The sequence below is a fragment of the Mesocricetus auratus genome, unplaced genomic scaffold (assembly GCF_017639785.1).
Source record: "Mesocricetus auratus isolate SY011 unplaced genomic scaffold, BCM_Maur_2.0 Super-Scaffold_100021, whole genome shotgun sequence".
NCBI classification, from domain to species: Eukaryota; Metazoa; Chordata; class Mammalia; order Rodentia; family Cricetidae; genus Mesocricetus; species Mesocricetus auratus.
Window position 1 is genome coordinate 32,213,951 of NW_024429202.1, and position 18,319 is coordinate 32,232,269.

General features: G+C 40.7%; 1 protein-coding gene across 50 annotated transcripts in view; it reads left to right on the plus strand.

The window, feature by feature from the left end:
• The window catches only part of Map4k4 (mitogen-activated protein kinase kinase kinase kinase 4), a 140,135-nt gene that overhangs the window by 90,968 nt on the left and 30,848 nt on the right, over positions 1-18,319 (plus strand). For all 50 annotated transcript variants that reach the window (XM_021230279.2, XM_013117352.3, XM_013117351.3 and 47 more), the window contains exons 8-13: positions 166-220; positions 1,494-1,572; positions 4,943-5,118; positions 9,127-9,199; positions 10,560-10,770; positions 18,129-18,290. In XM_021230279.2, coding sequence (XP_021085938.1) covers positions 166-220; positions 1,494-1,572; positions 4,943-5,118; positions 9,127-9,199; positions 10,560-10,770; positions 18,129-18,290 — 756 coding nt within the window. The remainder of the gene's footprint in view (positions 1-165; positions 221-1,493; positions 1,573-4,942; positions 5,119-9,126; positions 9,200-10,559; positions 10,771-18,128; positions 18,291-18,319) is intronic.

An 18,319-nucleotide genomic window follows, 5' to 3' on the forward strand; every position in this document is an offset into this window, starting at 1 on the left:
AATACCATGCTGGAGCAAATGGTAATACATAACTCCCTGGGGTTGGAGAGGTAATGACTTCCAGCAAGATTTGTCTTTGTTCACCTGAAGGATGCTTTTATTTCATTTGTATGCCTGTCCAGAAATAGAAATAGGTATCTAGAAGATTCTCTTTTGTTTCTGCAGAGTGACCTTTGGTCTTGTGGTATCACGGCCATCGAGATGGCAGAAGGCGCCCCCCGTGAGTAGCTTCCCTCATCTTGAGCTCATTCTGTGTAATCTAATTCCATGTAAGAACCTAAGGGCCCCTGGGTAGGACGCTGCTCATGGTGGATTCAAGAGTGGCTTTAAATGTAAACAGTGCTCCTTCCAGGGGCTCTCAAGGCCTGTAGCCTATTCATATGCAGGATCTGAAATTAATAAGGGCTAATTTCTTCTGTATTGCATTTTAAAAATACTGTTTGAAATAGTCCCTTAATTTTTAAAATTTTGTTTTTTTCTTATTTTGACTTTACAAATCGAGATATTACCTTTTATTTACGGGATATTTTGGTGAAGATTTGAGTTTGCTTTCCTTGGGTTAAATCAGTAAATTGACCAATTATAAAATTGATATTTGATTAGGGTTGTAATAGAAATGTAGAGGAAATAAGGACAGAAAACATACCCAGCATTTTCTCCTGGTCTACTTAAACAAGGAGTACACAGAGACTGCATAATGCCTCATACATAGATGTTAAATAGATATTTGTTGAATGAATGAGAAAATATTTACAGTTAAAATGCAGAAACTGTGTCCCTTATGTTTCTTTATATGATATCAAGGCAGGGGACCTATTGCTGACTCATTTGTCTCAATTTTCTTTCACACTGGGATACTGGTGTCTGCTAGTCTAGTCCCCATTCCCAGCGCCTTACAAGTTTCTCCTGAAAATGGGCTTCATTTGTTGTGATGTGCTAGTGTGCATGTCTGCTGAGCTCACCTTTCTTGGAATGAGTTATGTAAATACAGACAGTATTTTCCCAAAGTAAGCAGAAGCATTCACACTCAGCTTTACTCTTCCTACTGACACTAGCTGTAGTAACAAACAGTGTTGTGTAGAGGCTCTGAATGTGCAGACTGTTTGGGCATTGTACTGTTTGAAATACTGAAAGCCTTCACAAACAGTTCTAATCCTTAGACCAACCTTAGGAAAACAGCCATTTTCATTAGAATCTTAAAGGTGATTTAGAGACTTAATTATTTTCTCCTTTTAAATTTAACACTTAACTTTGATTAGTGAAAATTTCCTTTGTCTATTTGAAGTTGTGAATTACTGATTTTCTCCTTATATTTTGCTGTTTTTAAATTATTAATTCAAGGTATGGCCTGGGGTTTTAACAAACATCTCAGCTGCTTACATTCTTGGCAGTTGGGCAGTGGGATAGAGTATTGGAATTACTTGCGAATGGACCCTGGAGGTCAAGAATGAGTAAATAAGTGCCTTACTGACACAGCTGTCTCCTTTCCCCAGCGCTCTGTGACATGCATCCGATGAGAGCACTGTTTCTCATTCCCAGAAACCCTCCTCCCAGGCTGAAGTCAAAAAAATGGTAAGCTGTGTATGGATTCCCCTCCCTCTTCTTCCTCCCTGTTTCTTTTCTTCTCCTTCTCCCATAATTTCACTTTGTTCTGGAATTAAAATCCTGGGCATTCTAATTTCAGTATCAAAAGCCAGCACCTTCAAATAATCTAAATGCATTTATTTGCTTGTGTTGTTGTTCTTGTTATATTGCTTGCATTACTCACTAATGACAAGTGACATCTGAAAGCTTATGATATAGAGAAAGGGTTATATTTTAATGTTTAAACATCTTTTAAGTGCAATATGTTTCAGAACATTTTTCTTCTAAAATGTATAGAAAGCCCTGTGATAATAGGCTTTACTACCGATGAAAGTTGTCTGGGGCCACGGTGCATGTTTGCAGGCCTCTGACCTGTAAGACCACAACAGAAGGACCATTTGAACCTAGGGGTTTGAAGTATCTAGATAATAGAGCAAGACCCCATCAGAAAAGGGAGGGCCATTACTGTAACCATGGTTTACAAAGTGACAGTAGGCATACCCCTTTTAGTCACAGAAGAGCTTGTTCAGAGAATTGTCCTATGCTCTGGGCAGCCAGTCCCCTTTCTCCTTGCTGCTTTTCTGAGTTTGTTGTTCAGAATGCTGACATTCGTGGGGATGGGCATCATGACCGGCTGAGCAAAGTGTTTAGAACTGCAGCTTGTGAAGACACGTGCTTTGGTCAATTTTAAATCGTTAAGGGAGGGGTGGTATCTTTTTTTGCTGGGAGAAGCCTGAGAGTTTTGCCTAATCCCCCTTGCATGTTGTCTGGAAGTTCCTGCTTACACTCCATCACCCCATGCTTTCTAGGCCCCCCCCCCATAGCTACCTGCACACCTCCTACTCCAAACCTTGCAGCCCCTACGCCCCTTTTTGTTCTCTCGACTTGTTTAGTCATGCTTCACTGCTGTGGTTTTCATCTTCCTCTTTTTTGAAATCTTACTAATTTTCTAATTAATGTGGCTGCCTCTTAGGTTTTGTTATTCTTTCTGAAATACACACACGGTCTCACAGTTGGTCCTTCCATTTGGATTTGGTCTTTCAGTTTCTCCTGGCTGCTTTATTCTTGGCTGCCTATCTTCTGGCTCATGCAGACTTCCTTTCCCTCAGCTATAGGTGCACACTGTCCCGTCCCCCCTCCCCCCAATCTTCTTTGTTTACCCTCCTGGTGCTCAGCACATTTCACTTTTCCTTTCCCACCTCTCTGTACGTACTTTTTAACCATGATCCATCCTAAGTAAAAGAATTGGCTAATTCCATTAAACCAGTGTTTAGAGAGATCTGAAGAACCATACAGTTGCAGAGATTTTGGTCCCGATTAGTTCCTTGTATTAAGTGTGAGATGATGGTTCTGGACATTGATGGTAGCCAGTCCCAAGGACACCAAACGTGTGTAGTGGATGCTTCCGGGGACCAAACTGAAGGGCTGGAGGAACTGTTTAGCTTGTGCTAAACCAAGTGGTCTTTATTGTCCTTTCCTTTTCTCTTGTGACTTTGATTGGTAGTAGTCTGTTCTGGGAGGATCACAAATCAGTATTCTGTGTGAAGAATACTCCACACTGTCTCCATTTGTAGATTTTGGTTAACCATTTGCATATGCTAACAGAGACAGTGGTAGATGGTGAGTGATATACCTCCTGGGTTCTTAAGCCAAACTCTCTCCAACTAAATTAGGTAAGATGCTACATGGATTCATTAGCACCACTATTCTCATTTTATCTAAGTATTTTAAAGTACAGCCAACTTCTTCCTGTGTGATTTCTGTTCCTTCCCAGATGTAAATTTCTGTTACTCTTCTGGTCATGTTCCTCTTTAACCACAGACCTTTCTGTGAGGTGATCCGACTCATTTTTCCATTCTCTTATGCTTTGTGTAATAGCCTCAGAAAGTGATTCATTTTCTCTGATACTTTTGCCCCTTTGTTCACGTTCCTATATCCTGAATGCTGTCTTCTTGGTCCCACTTTGGGATGGCAAGTATTGTGCCTTTGGTTTCTGCTCAACCACTGATGCAGTTTTGTTTTTCCTCTATGAGTTTGATCATATACCTGCTAGGTATGTATACTTAACTTTCCTCTACTTTACATACATATTTCTTAATGAGTCTAACATAGACAGATGTACATACAAATATTTGTTAAATTGAAAAAAATAGTTTGAAAATACAAGATATAGAAGGGATATTTCATAGGAGTGACATAATTAGAACAGAACTAAATTTAAAGATGAACAACTCATTCATTCTGGTATGGTTAATGTTGAACATGACTGACAAATTGAGACATGAGAACCTATCTCAATCTGTACCAAGGAAACAAAGCTATAGTGTACAAACTGACTTGCAGATAGCTTCAGAAAAAAATGTTAACTTGGGGAGTTTGGGGTGAGATCAGAAAAAAATGTTGTTAACTTGGGGAGTTTGGGGTGAGATGATGCCAGGAAAGACTTACCAAGAGACAGTCACAGAACTAAGTATCAAAAGATAACCCAGTAGAGTGATTTAACTTGGGGCAAATGAGATTGCTGACTGGGTAAAGGAAGTTGTTGTCTTGAAAGTCTGGAAACGTGAGTTGATGTCCAGAGCCTGTGTAAAGGTGGAAGGAGAGAAGTGAATCCTTGGAGTTGTTCCTAACTTTCACACACACATATTGTCTCTCTGTCTCACATTCATTTCCTAAAAGATTTTTTATGTATTCAGTGTTCTGCCTGCATGTAAACCTGCAGGCCAGAATGGGCCCCATACCATTACAAATGGTTGTGAGCCACCATGTGGTTGCTGGAAATTGACCTCAGGACCTCTGGAAGAACAGCAATGCTCTTAACCTCTGAGCCATCTTTCCAGCCCCCATACATATATTTTTAAATGTCCCAATCAAAGTTAAGGCTAGGTATGAGTTTTCATGCACTGGGCCAGGAATGGGAAAAGCACAAATCTCTGGAAGTGGCCAGTAGCACAAATGTGGGTGATGAGTTATTTTTGCCACCCCCCCCCCCCCCGTAAAACCTGTCATTTCTGCCTTTGGACATCAAGCACTGGGACCTCCCCCTTTAGTGGAGCTCTCCCTCTATTCCCTTGCCTGCCTCTTCCACCTCCATGATGTAGTGGGTAATGAGTAACATTAGGCTTAAACTCTTTTCCTTTAAATCTGGCTTCTTTTACAGCTGTTTCTGGCATATTATTGGTATACTGCAGACATAACGCCATGGTAGCATTCCTGCCCCCTTGTCCTCAGTCCTGAGCACCCGTGTTCTCCCAGCATGGCTGTGCATTGGCAGAATGCTTTTCAGGCCTTTCACTGGTATTTCCCAGCTTTACTTTTGCAATAGAAGTTTGGTGATGTGTTTCACTTCCTCTTACAGGTCAAAGAAATTTTTCAGCTTTATAGAAGGCTGCCTGGTGAAGAATTACATGCAGAGGCCCTCTACAGAGCAGCTTTTGAAACACCCTTTTATAAGGGACCAACCGAATGAAAGGCAGGTTCGAATCCAGCTGAAGGATCATATAGATCGGACCAGAAAGAAGAGAGGGGAGAAAGGTATTGCAACTTGTTTTAGTTTCACTTCTTTCCTGTTATAACACTGGATAACTTTTAAAAGGCTTTAAGGTAGTGTTAAAGGGTTCATCCTGACGTTTTAAATTCCAGGTTTTGTTGTTGTTACTGATCCTCCACGACTTTCCCTGCCATCCCTCTGTGCCTTCTCTGCCTTCCCATCCTCACATCCTCTTCCCCACATTCCTGCCACACGTTCTTTTGCTTCCTGTCAGCTTAACTGCAAGTGTGAGGCCACAGTAACGTAGTGCTCCTCGACAGCTGTATCTCCCCCCTGCTCCCCTGTGTGGCTTTATGTCACACCGACACACGTGTAAACAATGTATGGTAGGGCCTCAAGATCATTCATGTCTTCTGCTTTTTGTGCCACTACTGTGCTTTGTCATGGTTGTATTCTTTCTATTAGAATTGATTTGACTACTCAGAGTCTTCTGCTTCAGATGAACTTTTGGATTATTTTTTTAAGCAGGGACAAGTTTTTCTATATAGTGTTACCTTCAAGTGACTTAGAGTTTTCATTGTAGAGCCTTTTCACTTCCTTGGATAGGTGTACTTCTGTATACTTTTACTTCTTCTTAGTAAGTGTAACCTTGACTTCTTATTTTCATTCCTTTTGTGTCTTATTACTTTACTTGGGTGGGGCTGGGAGCACTATATTAGTGTCTAATTCTAGATTTTAGAGAATATGTTCTTCCCTTCCCCCCTCTAGTACATTTAGACATGTTATCTGTAGGCTTGTCATATATAGTTTTTGCTATTTTGAAGTATCTTCTTATGTTCTTTGTTCCTAATTTCTTCAGTTCATTCATTCACTCATTCATTCATGGTGGGGATTCTCTATAGTTCAAGCTGCATATTTATTTATTATATCTATCTTAGCCTCCCACATGCTAGAATTACCGGTATGAGCCATAATGCCAGGCTCTTCAGGGTTTTTCTCATGAAGGCGTGCTTAACTTTGTCCAATGCCTTTTCTGCATTGGAGCTCTGTCCTGAAGTTTATTTAGATCATGTATTATTACATTTGTTGATTTGCACAGCTTTGCATTCCTGAGATGAAATCATTTTGGTTCTGGTATATAGTCTTAATATATTCTTGAATAAAGTTTGCATGAATGTTGTTGAAATTTTCACCCAGTGTTCTTTAGAGAAGTGGGTATTTAGTGTTCTTTTCTCATTACGTCTGTATTCAGTTTTGCTGGTAGGGTCATACTAGCTTCATAGACTTTGGTAGAGTCTTTCCCTTCTTTTTGATGGAATGGTGAGAGTATTGGTGTTAGATCTTCCTTAAAGGTTTGGTGACAGCCTGCCATGTGTATGTACCCGTCCGTCTGTCCTGGCCTTGCCTTTGAGACTTTTCCATCACTGCTCCAGTCTTGTGCTTGTTAAGGGCCTATTTACATTATTTACATGCTTGCATCCTACAGATTGAACTGTGGTACATTGTAGGCCTTTACAAATTGATTCATTTCTTCTGTCTTCCTGCCTTTTGGAATATACGTTTTCAAAGCATTCTCTAATGACCTTTTGGTTTTCGTTGGAATTAGGTATAAAAATTTGCTTTTCATCTCTTTGTATCAATTTGGGTTTTCTCTCTCTTTTTGTTAGTTTAAGTAGAACTTTGTCGGTCTTGTTCATCTTTTCACAGAATTGGATCTTTTGATTGATTTTTGTGTATTGTTCTCTCTGTCTCTATTTCATTACTTTCTGTTCTCATCTTAATTTCTTGTGATGAGCTGGGTTTTGTTTTAGCTTCTCACTTTTCTAGAGCTTTATTTGAGATCTCTGAATTTTTAATGTGGTCACTTATAGTAATAAACTTCTGTCTTAGGACTCTCTGGACGGTACACAAGAAGCTCAGTACACTGCTGTCTTTCTCATTTGCTTCATTCCGAAGTGGGTTGTTTGGGAGCCAAGGTTTCTTTGACTGTTGATTACTACTTGTATTCCACTGTGGTCTGGTAAGATAAAAGGAGTTCCTTTTCTGTCTACTACCTTCTACCTATCTGGGTGTTGAAGCTTGTTTTGTGGCTTATAATGGTATCAATTTTACATAAGCTTTTCTGTGTGAAGATGGAATAATCTATAGATATTGTTAAGTCCAGTTTATTGTTGGTGTAGTCTAGTTCTAAAGTATCTATTGATTTTTAATTTGGAAGAATTATCTATACATGACAGTTGAGTTTTGACATCTTTTACTATCAGGGTGTTTGCAACCTTTCACATATTTTACTTTTAATTCCCTTCTTATAGTGAGTGCTTCTTGTTCTTCTGACTTTGGCTGAAAGTTACTGTATCAGATACAGCTATTGCTCTGCTTGCTTGTTCACCAGCTTTGTTTGCTTGGTCAGTTGATTTCTAGCTCCTGGCTCAATTTTTGTGCATCTTTGTTGGCCATGTGTATTTCTTGGAGACAATAGACAGTGGCCTTGTGCTTTAACTCCGCCAGTTTCCGTCTTTTTATTGGTAAGTTAATGCTGTTTGCACTTAGAGTCATTATTGAGAGTATTGCTAGTCCCTGTGATTTTCCTGGCTGGTATTCTGGTTGGTTGGATTATTAGTTTTTCTTTGCTTCTCCTCTCTTAGGATTAGGGGTTTTCTGGTTTGCTCTGTTGCACATGACTGATTTTTTTTTTCCAGACTCTTGGCTCTGGCTTGTTCTTCATTTCCTTCCATGAAGTGTTTCCTTTCAGTATTCTTGTGAATTAAACCTTCTTCTCTGTGTATACTTTTAAGAATTTCCTGCCTTGCTGAAAGTCATTCAATTGCCATGAATTGCTTTAACTTGTGTTTGTCTTGAAATATTCTTTTTTTCTCCATCAATACTTAAAGATAACCTTGCTGGGCACATCAGTCTTAATGGTCAGTTAATTCTTGTCAAGGTGTAAAATATATTATTCCATGCTTGCTTGACTTTTCGGGCAGCAGATGAAGGATCTGATGCTATTCTGAAATTTCTGCCTTTGTTACAAGTTGGCTTTTCCCCTTACAGCTTTGGTATTTCTTCTTTGCTTTGTATCTTTGACACCTTGGCTGTGATGGGGCGTGGGTGTTCTCTGGGCATGTCTATTTGGGGTTCTAAACACCTCTTGTGTGTAGACATCTGTTTGTTTTGTTTGAGATATTTTTTGCTATTTTGTTGATTAGGTTACTTGTGAATTTTAATTTTACCTCAGTTCTTTCAAAGAAAAATGATAACCCTCCCCCAGCAGCTATGGGCTACCTGTAGCTCCTCAGTAAGGGGTGGAGTCTGGAAAGCACCTCCCCCATCTATGCCAGAATTTTAGCCGGAATGGTTTTGTCCATGTCTTGTACAGTTAGCCATAGCTGCAGTGAGTTCTTGAATGCAACAGCCTTGTCATTTCCAGGAACTATTTCACAGCACTCTTCCCTATCCTCAGGCTCTCTCTTTCTTTCTGCCTCTCCTTCCGTCATGTGTCATGGAAATGTTTAATTCTGTGGCTACTGCAAAGTGCATGCATAATGTTTCCTTTTATTTTTATTTTCATTTCCATTTGGCAACGCTTTCTCTCTTGCCACCTCAGTGGAAGCTCAGAGGTGAAAGTAATTTATTTGGTTATGATTTTGGTTGCCTTTGTTAAATTCAGTAGTTAAATTTTTATTTCTGTTTGTCTACTTATCTACCATTTATCTCTGTCATCTATATATGTATCATCTATTTATATTTAATTTGTTACCAAAATCAATTTCTTCATGAATGTATTGGTGTTGTTATTTTTCTTGAGTACTCTATCACAGAAAATCCCACATATGAGAATTTATCAGTGAAGAAAAACTGAGTGTGGTCAACTCAGGGAATTTACTGCCATTGATGGGGGAAGTCAGCATCTCTTCTCCTGTGCAATTCCTTCTCCAAAATGCCATTTTCACAGAGCATCTTGTGTTAGTCATTATGCCTCTGGAAATGCTTGCCTCTGCAGGTACCTGTCAGGGTTTGTCAACTCTCCTGTTTCTCTTGTCCTTGTCTTTTAGATGAAACCGAGTATGAGTACAGTGGGAGTGAGGAGGAAGAGGAGGAAGTGCCTGAACAGGAAGGAGAGCCCAGGTAACCCTGCTTTATGAACGATCGAGCGCTGTTGATGCCAGCATTCCTCAAGGCTCTGGGTAGTAACAGATACTGATGCCGGCATTCTGCAAGGCTCTGGGTAGTAACAGATGGTACTGGCTTGCTTTCTGTCTGCCCTTCTCACCTCATGACATTTCTATGATTAGCTCCCTACTCCAAACTGTTACCTAGCTTTTTGGTTTGTTTTTAATCTAGTTTTATGTTTGGAGATGAGGAAATACTGCTGCTGACACTGAGTGTTCCAGGAAGCACAGTGGTACAAATCATCTGCCAGCCAGAACAGTCAGGCCTCTACACAAAGAAACATCCCGCTCCCAAACCAGTGCCGTAGGACCTTTGTTGAAAACTTTTTCCCAGAGTTTCATTTTCTTCCCGACTGCAAATGTGATTACAGCGTTTGGCTTCCTCAGTTAGCAAGTGATCTACATTTTGGTTTCTCTCTGGCTTCCCAAAGTGTAGTGAAGTCAAGCTGGGAGAGAAAAGGATTTTTTTTTTAAATTTTTACTTTAGTAATGAGTTTGCCTGGCAGTCATCCTGACTGACCTTACCTGTGGTTGAGTATAGAACAAAAAGGAAGATTGAAGAATGTGTTGAGACCCATGGAAGCCATTTGTTGGGAATAAGAGTTTGAAGAGGGACATAAGGTTTTACTAAAGAAATCCTACAGTAATTTAAGTAGATCTGAGTCCATTTCAAACTAAAAGTTTCAGAGAAGTTAGAATTGATTTCATGAGCACTAGAACTGCTTGCAGAGTAGCACATATAAGATACACAGTGGCATATGTGGTAAAAAGAATTAAAGGAGGCTTTCTCTTGCTTTTTTCTTTGATGTGGGATTGTGGAAAACAGAACAGTGCTTGCTGATTACCTGTGCAAAGCCCATTCACAAGGCCAGCTTGGGGCCTGCTGCTGTCCCTGCTCATAAGCAGTGGCAGGGAATACAGGCAGGCTTGATGCTGAGCACCAATGAGTGCTACTGTTTCTTTGTAATGATGGAAAGTAAGAAGGCCAGAGAGAGAGAGAGCATTGAAGTGAAAGAAGGTGAGCTCAGCCTTCCATTGTGTTGTTGAATGTGTTGTTGAATTGATGTGAGAGTTCCATGTAGAAATGCTTACTATGTATCTAGTACTGAATTTTCAGACATTACTAAATGGCAAAGGATGATGCGAACCTTCTGAGCTGTAGGCATAGTTGTTGTGGTGGACGTGTTGATTGAACTCCTGGGCTAAGTTCTCATTAAGAGACCTGTGTGTAGAAGAGGAATAGGATGCCCATGCTGTTTGCTCCTTCAGGGGCCACGGTGATGCATGAAGCCCTGATAGCCCTCTTTACCCTTCAGTTCCATCGTCAATGTGCCTGGAGAGTCGACTCTGCGACGGGATTTCCTAAGACTGCAGCAGGAGAACAAGGAACGTTCTGAGGCTCTGCGGAGGCAGCAGCTTCTGCAGGAGCAACAGCTCCGGGAGCAGGAGGAGTATAAGCGGCAGCTGTTGGCGGAGAGGCAGAAACGGATTGAACAGCAGAAAGAGCAGAGGAGGCGGCTGGAAGAGGTAGGAAACATCCACGTTGGTCTTTTCCATATCCATATTCATATCTATTGATAGTCAGACACCCCATCTGACTTGTTGAGGTAAGTGGTAATGAGATGATAGGTAATGACATAATAGCAGCTCAAAGACCTTCTGAAGGTAAGCTTGTGCTTTGGACTGGCATGTTTCACATTCCTTGAGGACATGCCTAACACTTAACTTATTGTGAGATGCAGAACTCCAAGGTCCTTAAGATGGCACTACACCAGCTTTCTAAAGTGTTTCTATTGTGCTTACTTTGACTTGCTCACACTTGGCCTAATTTCTTTGCCATTCTTGGCTTTTGTATCCCAATTTTATATTTTTTTGACACTCAGGACATTTTCATAAGGAAAACATTGTTCTTTAAATACCTTAACTTTGGAATGGATTTAAGAGGAAAACATTCAGGCCAGGGAGATGGATCCTTGCTACACACTTGACAACTGGAGTTTGATCCCCAGATCCTAGGTAGTATAGAGAGAGAATGAACTCTAACAAGTTGTCTTCTGACCTCCACACGTGTGCTGTGACATGCACATGCATACGCCCCCACATACACAATAAATGTATTTTTTAAAAAGGAATAAGAATTTCAGAAAACACAATATTTCATAAGATTAGTTTTGTTCTGACAAGCAAGTACAGTTTACACCATGCTCATTTAAGAAATTAGTATTCTCAGCATTGGTAATGCAATTATTTATAGGTTGTTTTTATTTTAATTAACAGAAATGTAGTTTCCTTGTAATTCACTTGAGAATCAAGTGTTTTTTCTTGTCTTAACTGCCCTTTACTTAATATGCTACAGCCTCTAGTTTCTCATTCATCATTTGTTTCCATTTGATTTGGACATCTGTTTTCCCACCTTTATCATTTTTTCTAGTAGAAGAATCATCAGAAATAAAGCCCTGCAATGACATTTCCAGTGGGATTTAGTTTAAATAGCTAAACATGCTGTCGCCTAGGTCATGTAGCAGTGTATGTTGGCATGGTGTCCTTGAATATCCTGTGGATTTGTTCATTGCTTGGAAACCATTGTGTGCCTCACTAAGGGGGATATGTAAATATAGTCAGCTGAACTTTTATGCTGAAAAATCATTACGTGTTTGTGTACTTATAAAAATTTACTTGCAAATCTCTATAAAAATATTTAAGACTCTTGTGAACAGCCTGGAAAAGCAGAATGAGTTTGAAGGTACTGGGATGAGAGACTCTGACCATGTCTAATACTGTGTTTTAGTGACTGCACAGGAAGTTGGCAAATGTTACCCTTTGGTGCTATAACTTGTGTTAGGGAATGTATCATCTGGAGTGTGTTTGTAACATGGGCCGTGACAGTGTCTTTCAGGCTGCAGTATTGAAATTGGCTGCAGTTCAAGGAGAAAGAATGAAGTTTTTGGGTCATTTTGTTTCACTCAGTAAATAGATACCTAGTAGGTTAGGGATGTCTGCTTTACATGTTTCCATTAGTCTGCTAGTTCATAATCTAATGTAAATTCACACTCAGGGTCACCTCTGGCATCATTTTTCTTAAACATGGGAGAGGGAGTGGAGAGATGCTTTAGTGATTGAGACTACACTTACTTGTTGCTCTTGCAGAGGACCCCAGACCTGATTCCTAGCACGTGGCTCACAACCATTCATAACTCACCAAACACACACATATTACACATACAAACATGAAGGCTAAACACTCATTTGCTGAAAGTAAAATAAAAATTTAAAAAACAGAAAAGGTGGTGTAAGGGAAATTGGAGGGGTGAAAATGAGGGGTGGATTTGATCAAAACATATTATATGCATGTATGAAATTCTCCAACAATAACAAGAAACCTTACAAATAGAGCTAGACACTGGAATGGCAAGTGTTATCCCAGATAGAATCCATTTGTTGGGATCCTGAGAGATCTAGCTTCTTTTCCTTAATTGGCGGCAGTTCTCTAAGCATTGTTGGCACCCTAGGTTCCAGAAAGATAATTTGGGAATCTTTGAGGCTGAGGTATTTGTGACCCTTTATATAAAAGACTATGTCAGGCCTTTTTTTTTTAAATAAAAATTCCTGTTATGAACAATGTAGAAGATATTCAGCCTCATTCATAAGATGAGGAAATGTTGGGTTAGCAAGATGGCTTGGTGGGCAAAGTGCTGGCCGTATGGTCTGATGGCCTAAGGTTCAATCGCTGGGACCCACAGAGAGAACAGACTCTTCCAAGTTGTCCTCTGATCTCCATATGTGCCCTGTAGTAGCATGCTGTTCACATGTGCATACTAAACGAACATAATGTTTTAAAACCCTAAAGCCTAAATGATTTCTAAGCAAAAGATGCTTAGAAATGAGGAGTAAGGGAAACCATGGTACAGAAGTCCTCCTTTTTTGGCACCTGTCATAAAACTAGCCTTGCTGTAGCTAGGTTTGTCCCCTTTCTTCCTAACAGAGGTCCTTCCTTCACCTTTCAGAAGTATGTGCCACTCCCCTAGCTAGCTAGATACCAGCTGCTCTGCCTCCTGTTTGCTGGTGTGCTGTGCATGGAAACGAAGATGAGTAAGACAGAGTTTATTCTGGAGCCAAATGTGAGTGATCCTGGCTAGGAACAGTCCATGCTACCCCAAATACCTAAAGACAAGCAAGTCAAGATGCTTCCCTCAGGAAGTCTTCCTTGTTATGCGAGGAAGCCTGTTTTACACTCCAGGTGCTGCTAAACTCTCTGATGACCTCCTAACCTTTAGGTTGGTGGAAGCAAGGAGTATTAGTGCATTCCAAAAGGATTCATCTATCGTGGCTGTTAGGTCAGACACAGGTGAGCAGTGAATGGTTATTAAAGAGGCAAAAAAAACAAACAAACAAACAAAAAAACCAGCCAAGAAATTCCCCTCTCCCAGTCAGCAGCCTTAACACAGGGGCTCGTTCTTGTGTCTTCACTTCGCATAGCTGTCTTGTGATGGGTTTTCTAGTTTTGCTGACACTTCACTTTCCCCTTTTCTGTTCTTTCTGTGGGCGTTTAAAGAGCAGTTTCTAGTCCGTGCTCTCCCTATTGTGTTTGGTCATCCCTGGAGTCAGCTGTGGCCTTGCAACTGGGGATTGCATTCCTCAGCGAGGGTGGGCATGGAGTATGTTGTACTCAGTAGAGCTCTTCCTCTGGGGCTTGGAGGGATGGGTAGAGGTGAATAAGTTAAAGACAAAGGGAAGTGAGAGAAAAGAAATTTTCTTTGTGAAACGGGGTAAACATTAGGCAAGCATAGTTTCTCAGTAAGAATTAATAAGCCATCATGTGTCTGTTGTGATTTTTGGCTTGGAGATCATAGAAGGGAAAATTTGAACTCCTTTCCTCAGATTTTTCGGAGGCTTTCCACGCATTTCAAAGGAATAAGAACCATTTCCTCACTTGAGATCACATACAAAAGGCCATTGTTTTGTAACTCATTAGCATCTGACGTCAGGGAGCCTTTGGCCTGGTGCTACCTTTTTCACAGCTCTGGCTTTAATGGTGTACAGTGTCTCAGGGACTTGCAGTCTGTGCCCCAAAGCTAAGGCCCTGCTTTCTGTCCAGTCAGCAGTGGCTCAGTTGTTTCCCAGACAGTGGCTGTCTTGTTTATAAGAGCCTCTTATAGGTTCTTGAATGTTCTTTTGACAGAGTCTTGTGCTTTTAGTTTTAGTTAAATTTTGACAAAATTTTGGTTCAGCAAACATTGGTATCTGAATATGGGAAGTTTTCTTTGGGGAAAATTCAGTCACTGTTTTCTCTAAGGTTATGAGATGCTGAGTACAGTTGCAGCAGTTTTCTCTAGGATGCTATGTGCTTGATATGAGGGTTGGATTTAATAAAAAACACAACACACAGGCTGATGGGAGCTCAGTAGTAGTTGAGCATTGCCTGGCATGCTTGAAACCTTGGAGTCAATCTCCAGCATCATCATATATATGTATCTGTATATAAAATAAAAAATCATTTATTCTTCTCACAAAGGTGATTTACACATGGAAGGGGGGGCTAAATATAACCATACTTTCAAAGAACTTAAATCCCTAAAAAAGGGATTTCACTTGAAACTAAAAAGAAAATGACTTTTGAAAGCTTTCAGTCAATAATTGAGTTTTTTTAAAGAAAGATTTATTATTTTAAGTGTTACCTGCTTGTATATCTGTGTACTGTGTCACAGTGGCCAGAAGAGAACATCAGATCCTCTGGAATTGGAGTTACAGATAAATTGTAAGCCACCCTGTTGGTGCTGGGAACTGAACCTGAGTTCTTTGGAAGAGAAGCCAGTGTTCTTTCACTGAGAAATCTCACAGAAATGACTGAAAAATTAAGATGTTATAAAAACCAGAGACAAGAAGAGAGAAGACTGAATGTGGAGATTAGGTAGGCATTGGAAGCAATAATGGATAGGACTGAAAGCAAGGTTTGTTGGAGGAGGATACAGAGAGAGAGACAGAGATTGTCAGATTTCCTCAGGGCGTTCGTTTAAGATTCTGTTCTCCAAGAGCAGGCTTCTGCTGTGGCAAGAGATGTTCAGCATGAGGCATAGCCAAGCACGCAGAGACTTCAGAAAGCACATTCGGTGGCTATGTTAGTTTGGTGCCAGCATGCTCACCTCAGTGATAGTTCACACGCTTGGTGCAGCCACACCATTCTAAGTGCCCTCTCTTCCTCATAGTTTTTCCTCACACTTTGTAGAGAGATTCCCAGAGTATTGTGAAGTTCTCCCTGGAGACACCTGACCAGTGCAAAGAACGTAAAGCTGTAAGAAGCAGTGAGGACCGAGGTGTTATCTGACCATCTGTGTGCCTCACACAGGGTACTTTCCATGTATTGAGTGGAAGTGCTCAGCCAAGACCGCAGACACTGAAGAGTGTCTCCATCCGGAAGAGTGGAAGATGCGTGGAACAGAACAGGGCACTTAGTGGCAGAGTGCTTGCCTTACACATGCAAGGCCCCTGACTTGGTCCCAACAACAGAGCCAAGGAGGGTTTTGAAGGAAATGAGAACCATCTCCTGTATGTACGTATGCACTTAACAAAATATTCATAGAAAAGTGAGGTGTAGTCATGAAAGAAGAATATTTTAAATAAGAATTCCTGAAGTGTTTTAAAACTCTTAGAAAATAGGGAAAGAAGAACAGTTGATGAATAATAGAACAAGAGAAAGCCAGTTGATCCAGGAGCCCCACCTTACCTTAGTAGACATTCTAAGACATCAGTGTCATAGGGAGAACACACAGAAAATGAAACACACATTTCTGTCAGGTGTGTGCTGCCATCCCAGCACTTGGGAGAATGAGGCGGGAGGATTAAACATTCAAAGCCAGCCTGGGCCACATAGTGAACCAAAAATCAAAACCCAACAGGTACAAGTTTCTGAATTGAAAGACTCATTATATACACAGCACATGATTGAAAACAAAAAGAGACAGACCCATGTGGAGGCCCATATGCTGTCTGAGAGTCCCTGTGTTGAAGACAGAACACAGAGCAGAGCAGTTTGTGCTCCTGTTCCAAGTATTGAGAGTCAGTGGGCTCTGAGTGTTCAGGGCCAAAATTCAGATGTTAAGAGCATCTCAGAAAGTCTGTAGGGACATTATTTTCTTAGCTACAATTTTCTGTTGAGAAATAATATTTTTAGATCCGTACAGGTTCTTAAGCTTTTTACCGTTTTCACTTTTCCTGAGGAAGCTGCTTAGGGAATATGTCCCTGAAAATAAGTGCAATCCTGTTGAGGAGAGTGAAAGTGGATTCCCAGAAAGTTGGTAGATTTAAGCAGAGGCCGGAAGAGAATGGTGTGTAGGAAAGTCTTGCCTGGTGAATACTTCTGTACACAGGTTCTTGGTTGCCCTCTTTACATTGAACATATAATAACATAGTCTGACTTCTTTTCAAAGACTTGTTTTTAAAAAAACCTATAAAGACAGGCTAGCAAATAACAAGCAGGAAAATGTATGACTTGGATGAAATTGAATGATGCCTTTGCTGTCAAAACTGTAGAGGTTTTGAATAGGTATTCCATTCTTTTTATGATCTCTCCTCCAACCTAAGTGAGTTGTGTTCATTAACTTAATGCTTCTAAAAGCAAACACCGACATAAAGAGCAGCAGCAGTACTACAGGCTGATTAGAACTCAGTGGGAAGATTGCACAAGTATCAGTGGACATCATTACCCTCTCCAGGCACCATACACGTTGGACATGCCTTAGGCTGTGAGGAAGTCATGTCCTACTTCCACAAACACAGTTGAGTGTGGGAGAGAGAATTCAGAGGGGTACTAAGCTCTAACAACTCCTGTGTTTGCCATGGTGTCACAGTTAAAAATTTGTGAACTGTGTCAGTTTTCTCTTCCTGAGAAAGTGAGTGACTATATATTCCATAGAGGTGCTGTCCAGTGGGGTAGCCACTAGTGAACTTATTTCCTTTACGTGCAACCTAAGTTTAGGTGCTCAGTGATAGTTTGTAACTAGCAACCATATATTGAGAGTTGGCTTGTCCCATATTCATAAAAAGAACTCATAAACTCTAGACTCCACAGCGAAAGTGCTTTACTGACAGATGCTATGTCATTATGCAAAAGCAGCCAGTTAGGGGAGTGGCTGTGTTATCCGTTGTTGTATATGTGTGCATGTCTAGAACAGGCTGAGTCTACCGAGTTGGTTGTACCCTCTATCTGTCAGTGGGGTGCTAGGTGGCATGTACTTACAGAGTAAACTTTAGATGCAGAATGGCTGTTCCAGCAGAGGCTTTTTGGCTGGTAACATTGGACAAGTCATTTTATTTTTCTGAGTCTTTTTTTTTTTCTGAATGAGATCCTGACTTCCTAGGGTTGTAAAGAGAATTATATTGGGTACAGCAAATGATTTTTAAATCTTAGGTATTTACAAAGCCAGGACATAGAAATTCACACATGCTCATTGGTAGTGTTGAGGTATTTCTAGCAATAATAGTAGTGCCTGCTTTCTTTGCTGATGACAATTTCTTTTTGTTTTTGTTTTTTTTTCCTCATGAATGCTTCTTAGTTTTAAGATTTTTTTTGTCTTCTGTTGTTTTTCATTTCTTCTGCCCTTGAATCGCTTCTTTCTTTTGTTCTGATTTAAGAGTCCTAGATAGTGATACCCATGAATAGCAGTAGGTGGTGTGGTGCAGTAGGCAGTGAGCATGATTGCTGTCAGGGTGGAAAACCAAACCCTGTAAGGACTCAAAGGAACATTACACACTTTGCTAATGTAGAATGGTTGACCAGTAGAGGAAGGAGCAGAAGATTTGCCTCATTGACAGTTGCTTATCCCTGTCAGCAAATCTCAGAGAACCACAGTTGGCAGACCCCTGGTAACTACCCTGTTCCTCTTCTGCAGCAACAAAGACGAGAGCGTGAAGCCAGGAGGCAACAGGAACGAGAGCAGCGAAGGCGTGAACAAGAAGAAAAGAGGCGTCTAGAGGAGCTGGAAAGAAGGCGGAAAGAGGAAGAAGAGAGGAGACGGGCCGAGGAGGAGAAGAGGCGAGTGGAACGGGAGCAGGTTAGTTTACAAAGAATGTTAACCACGTA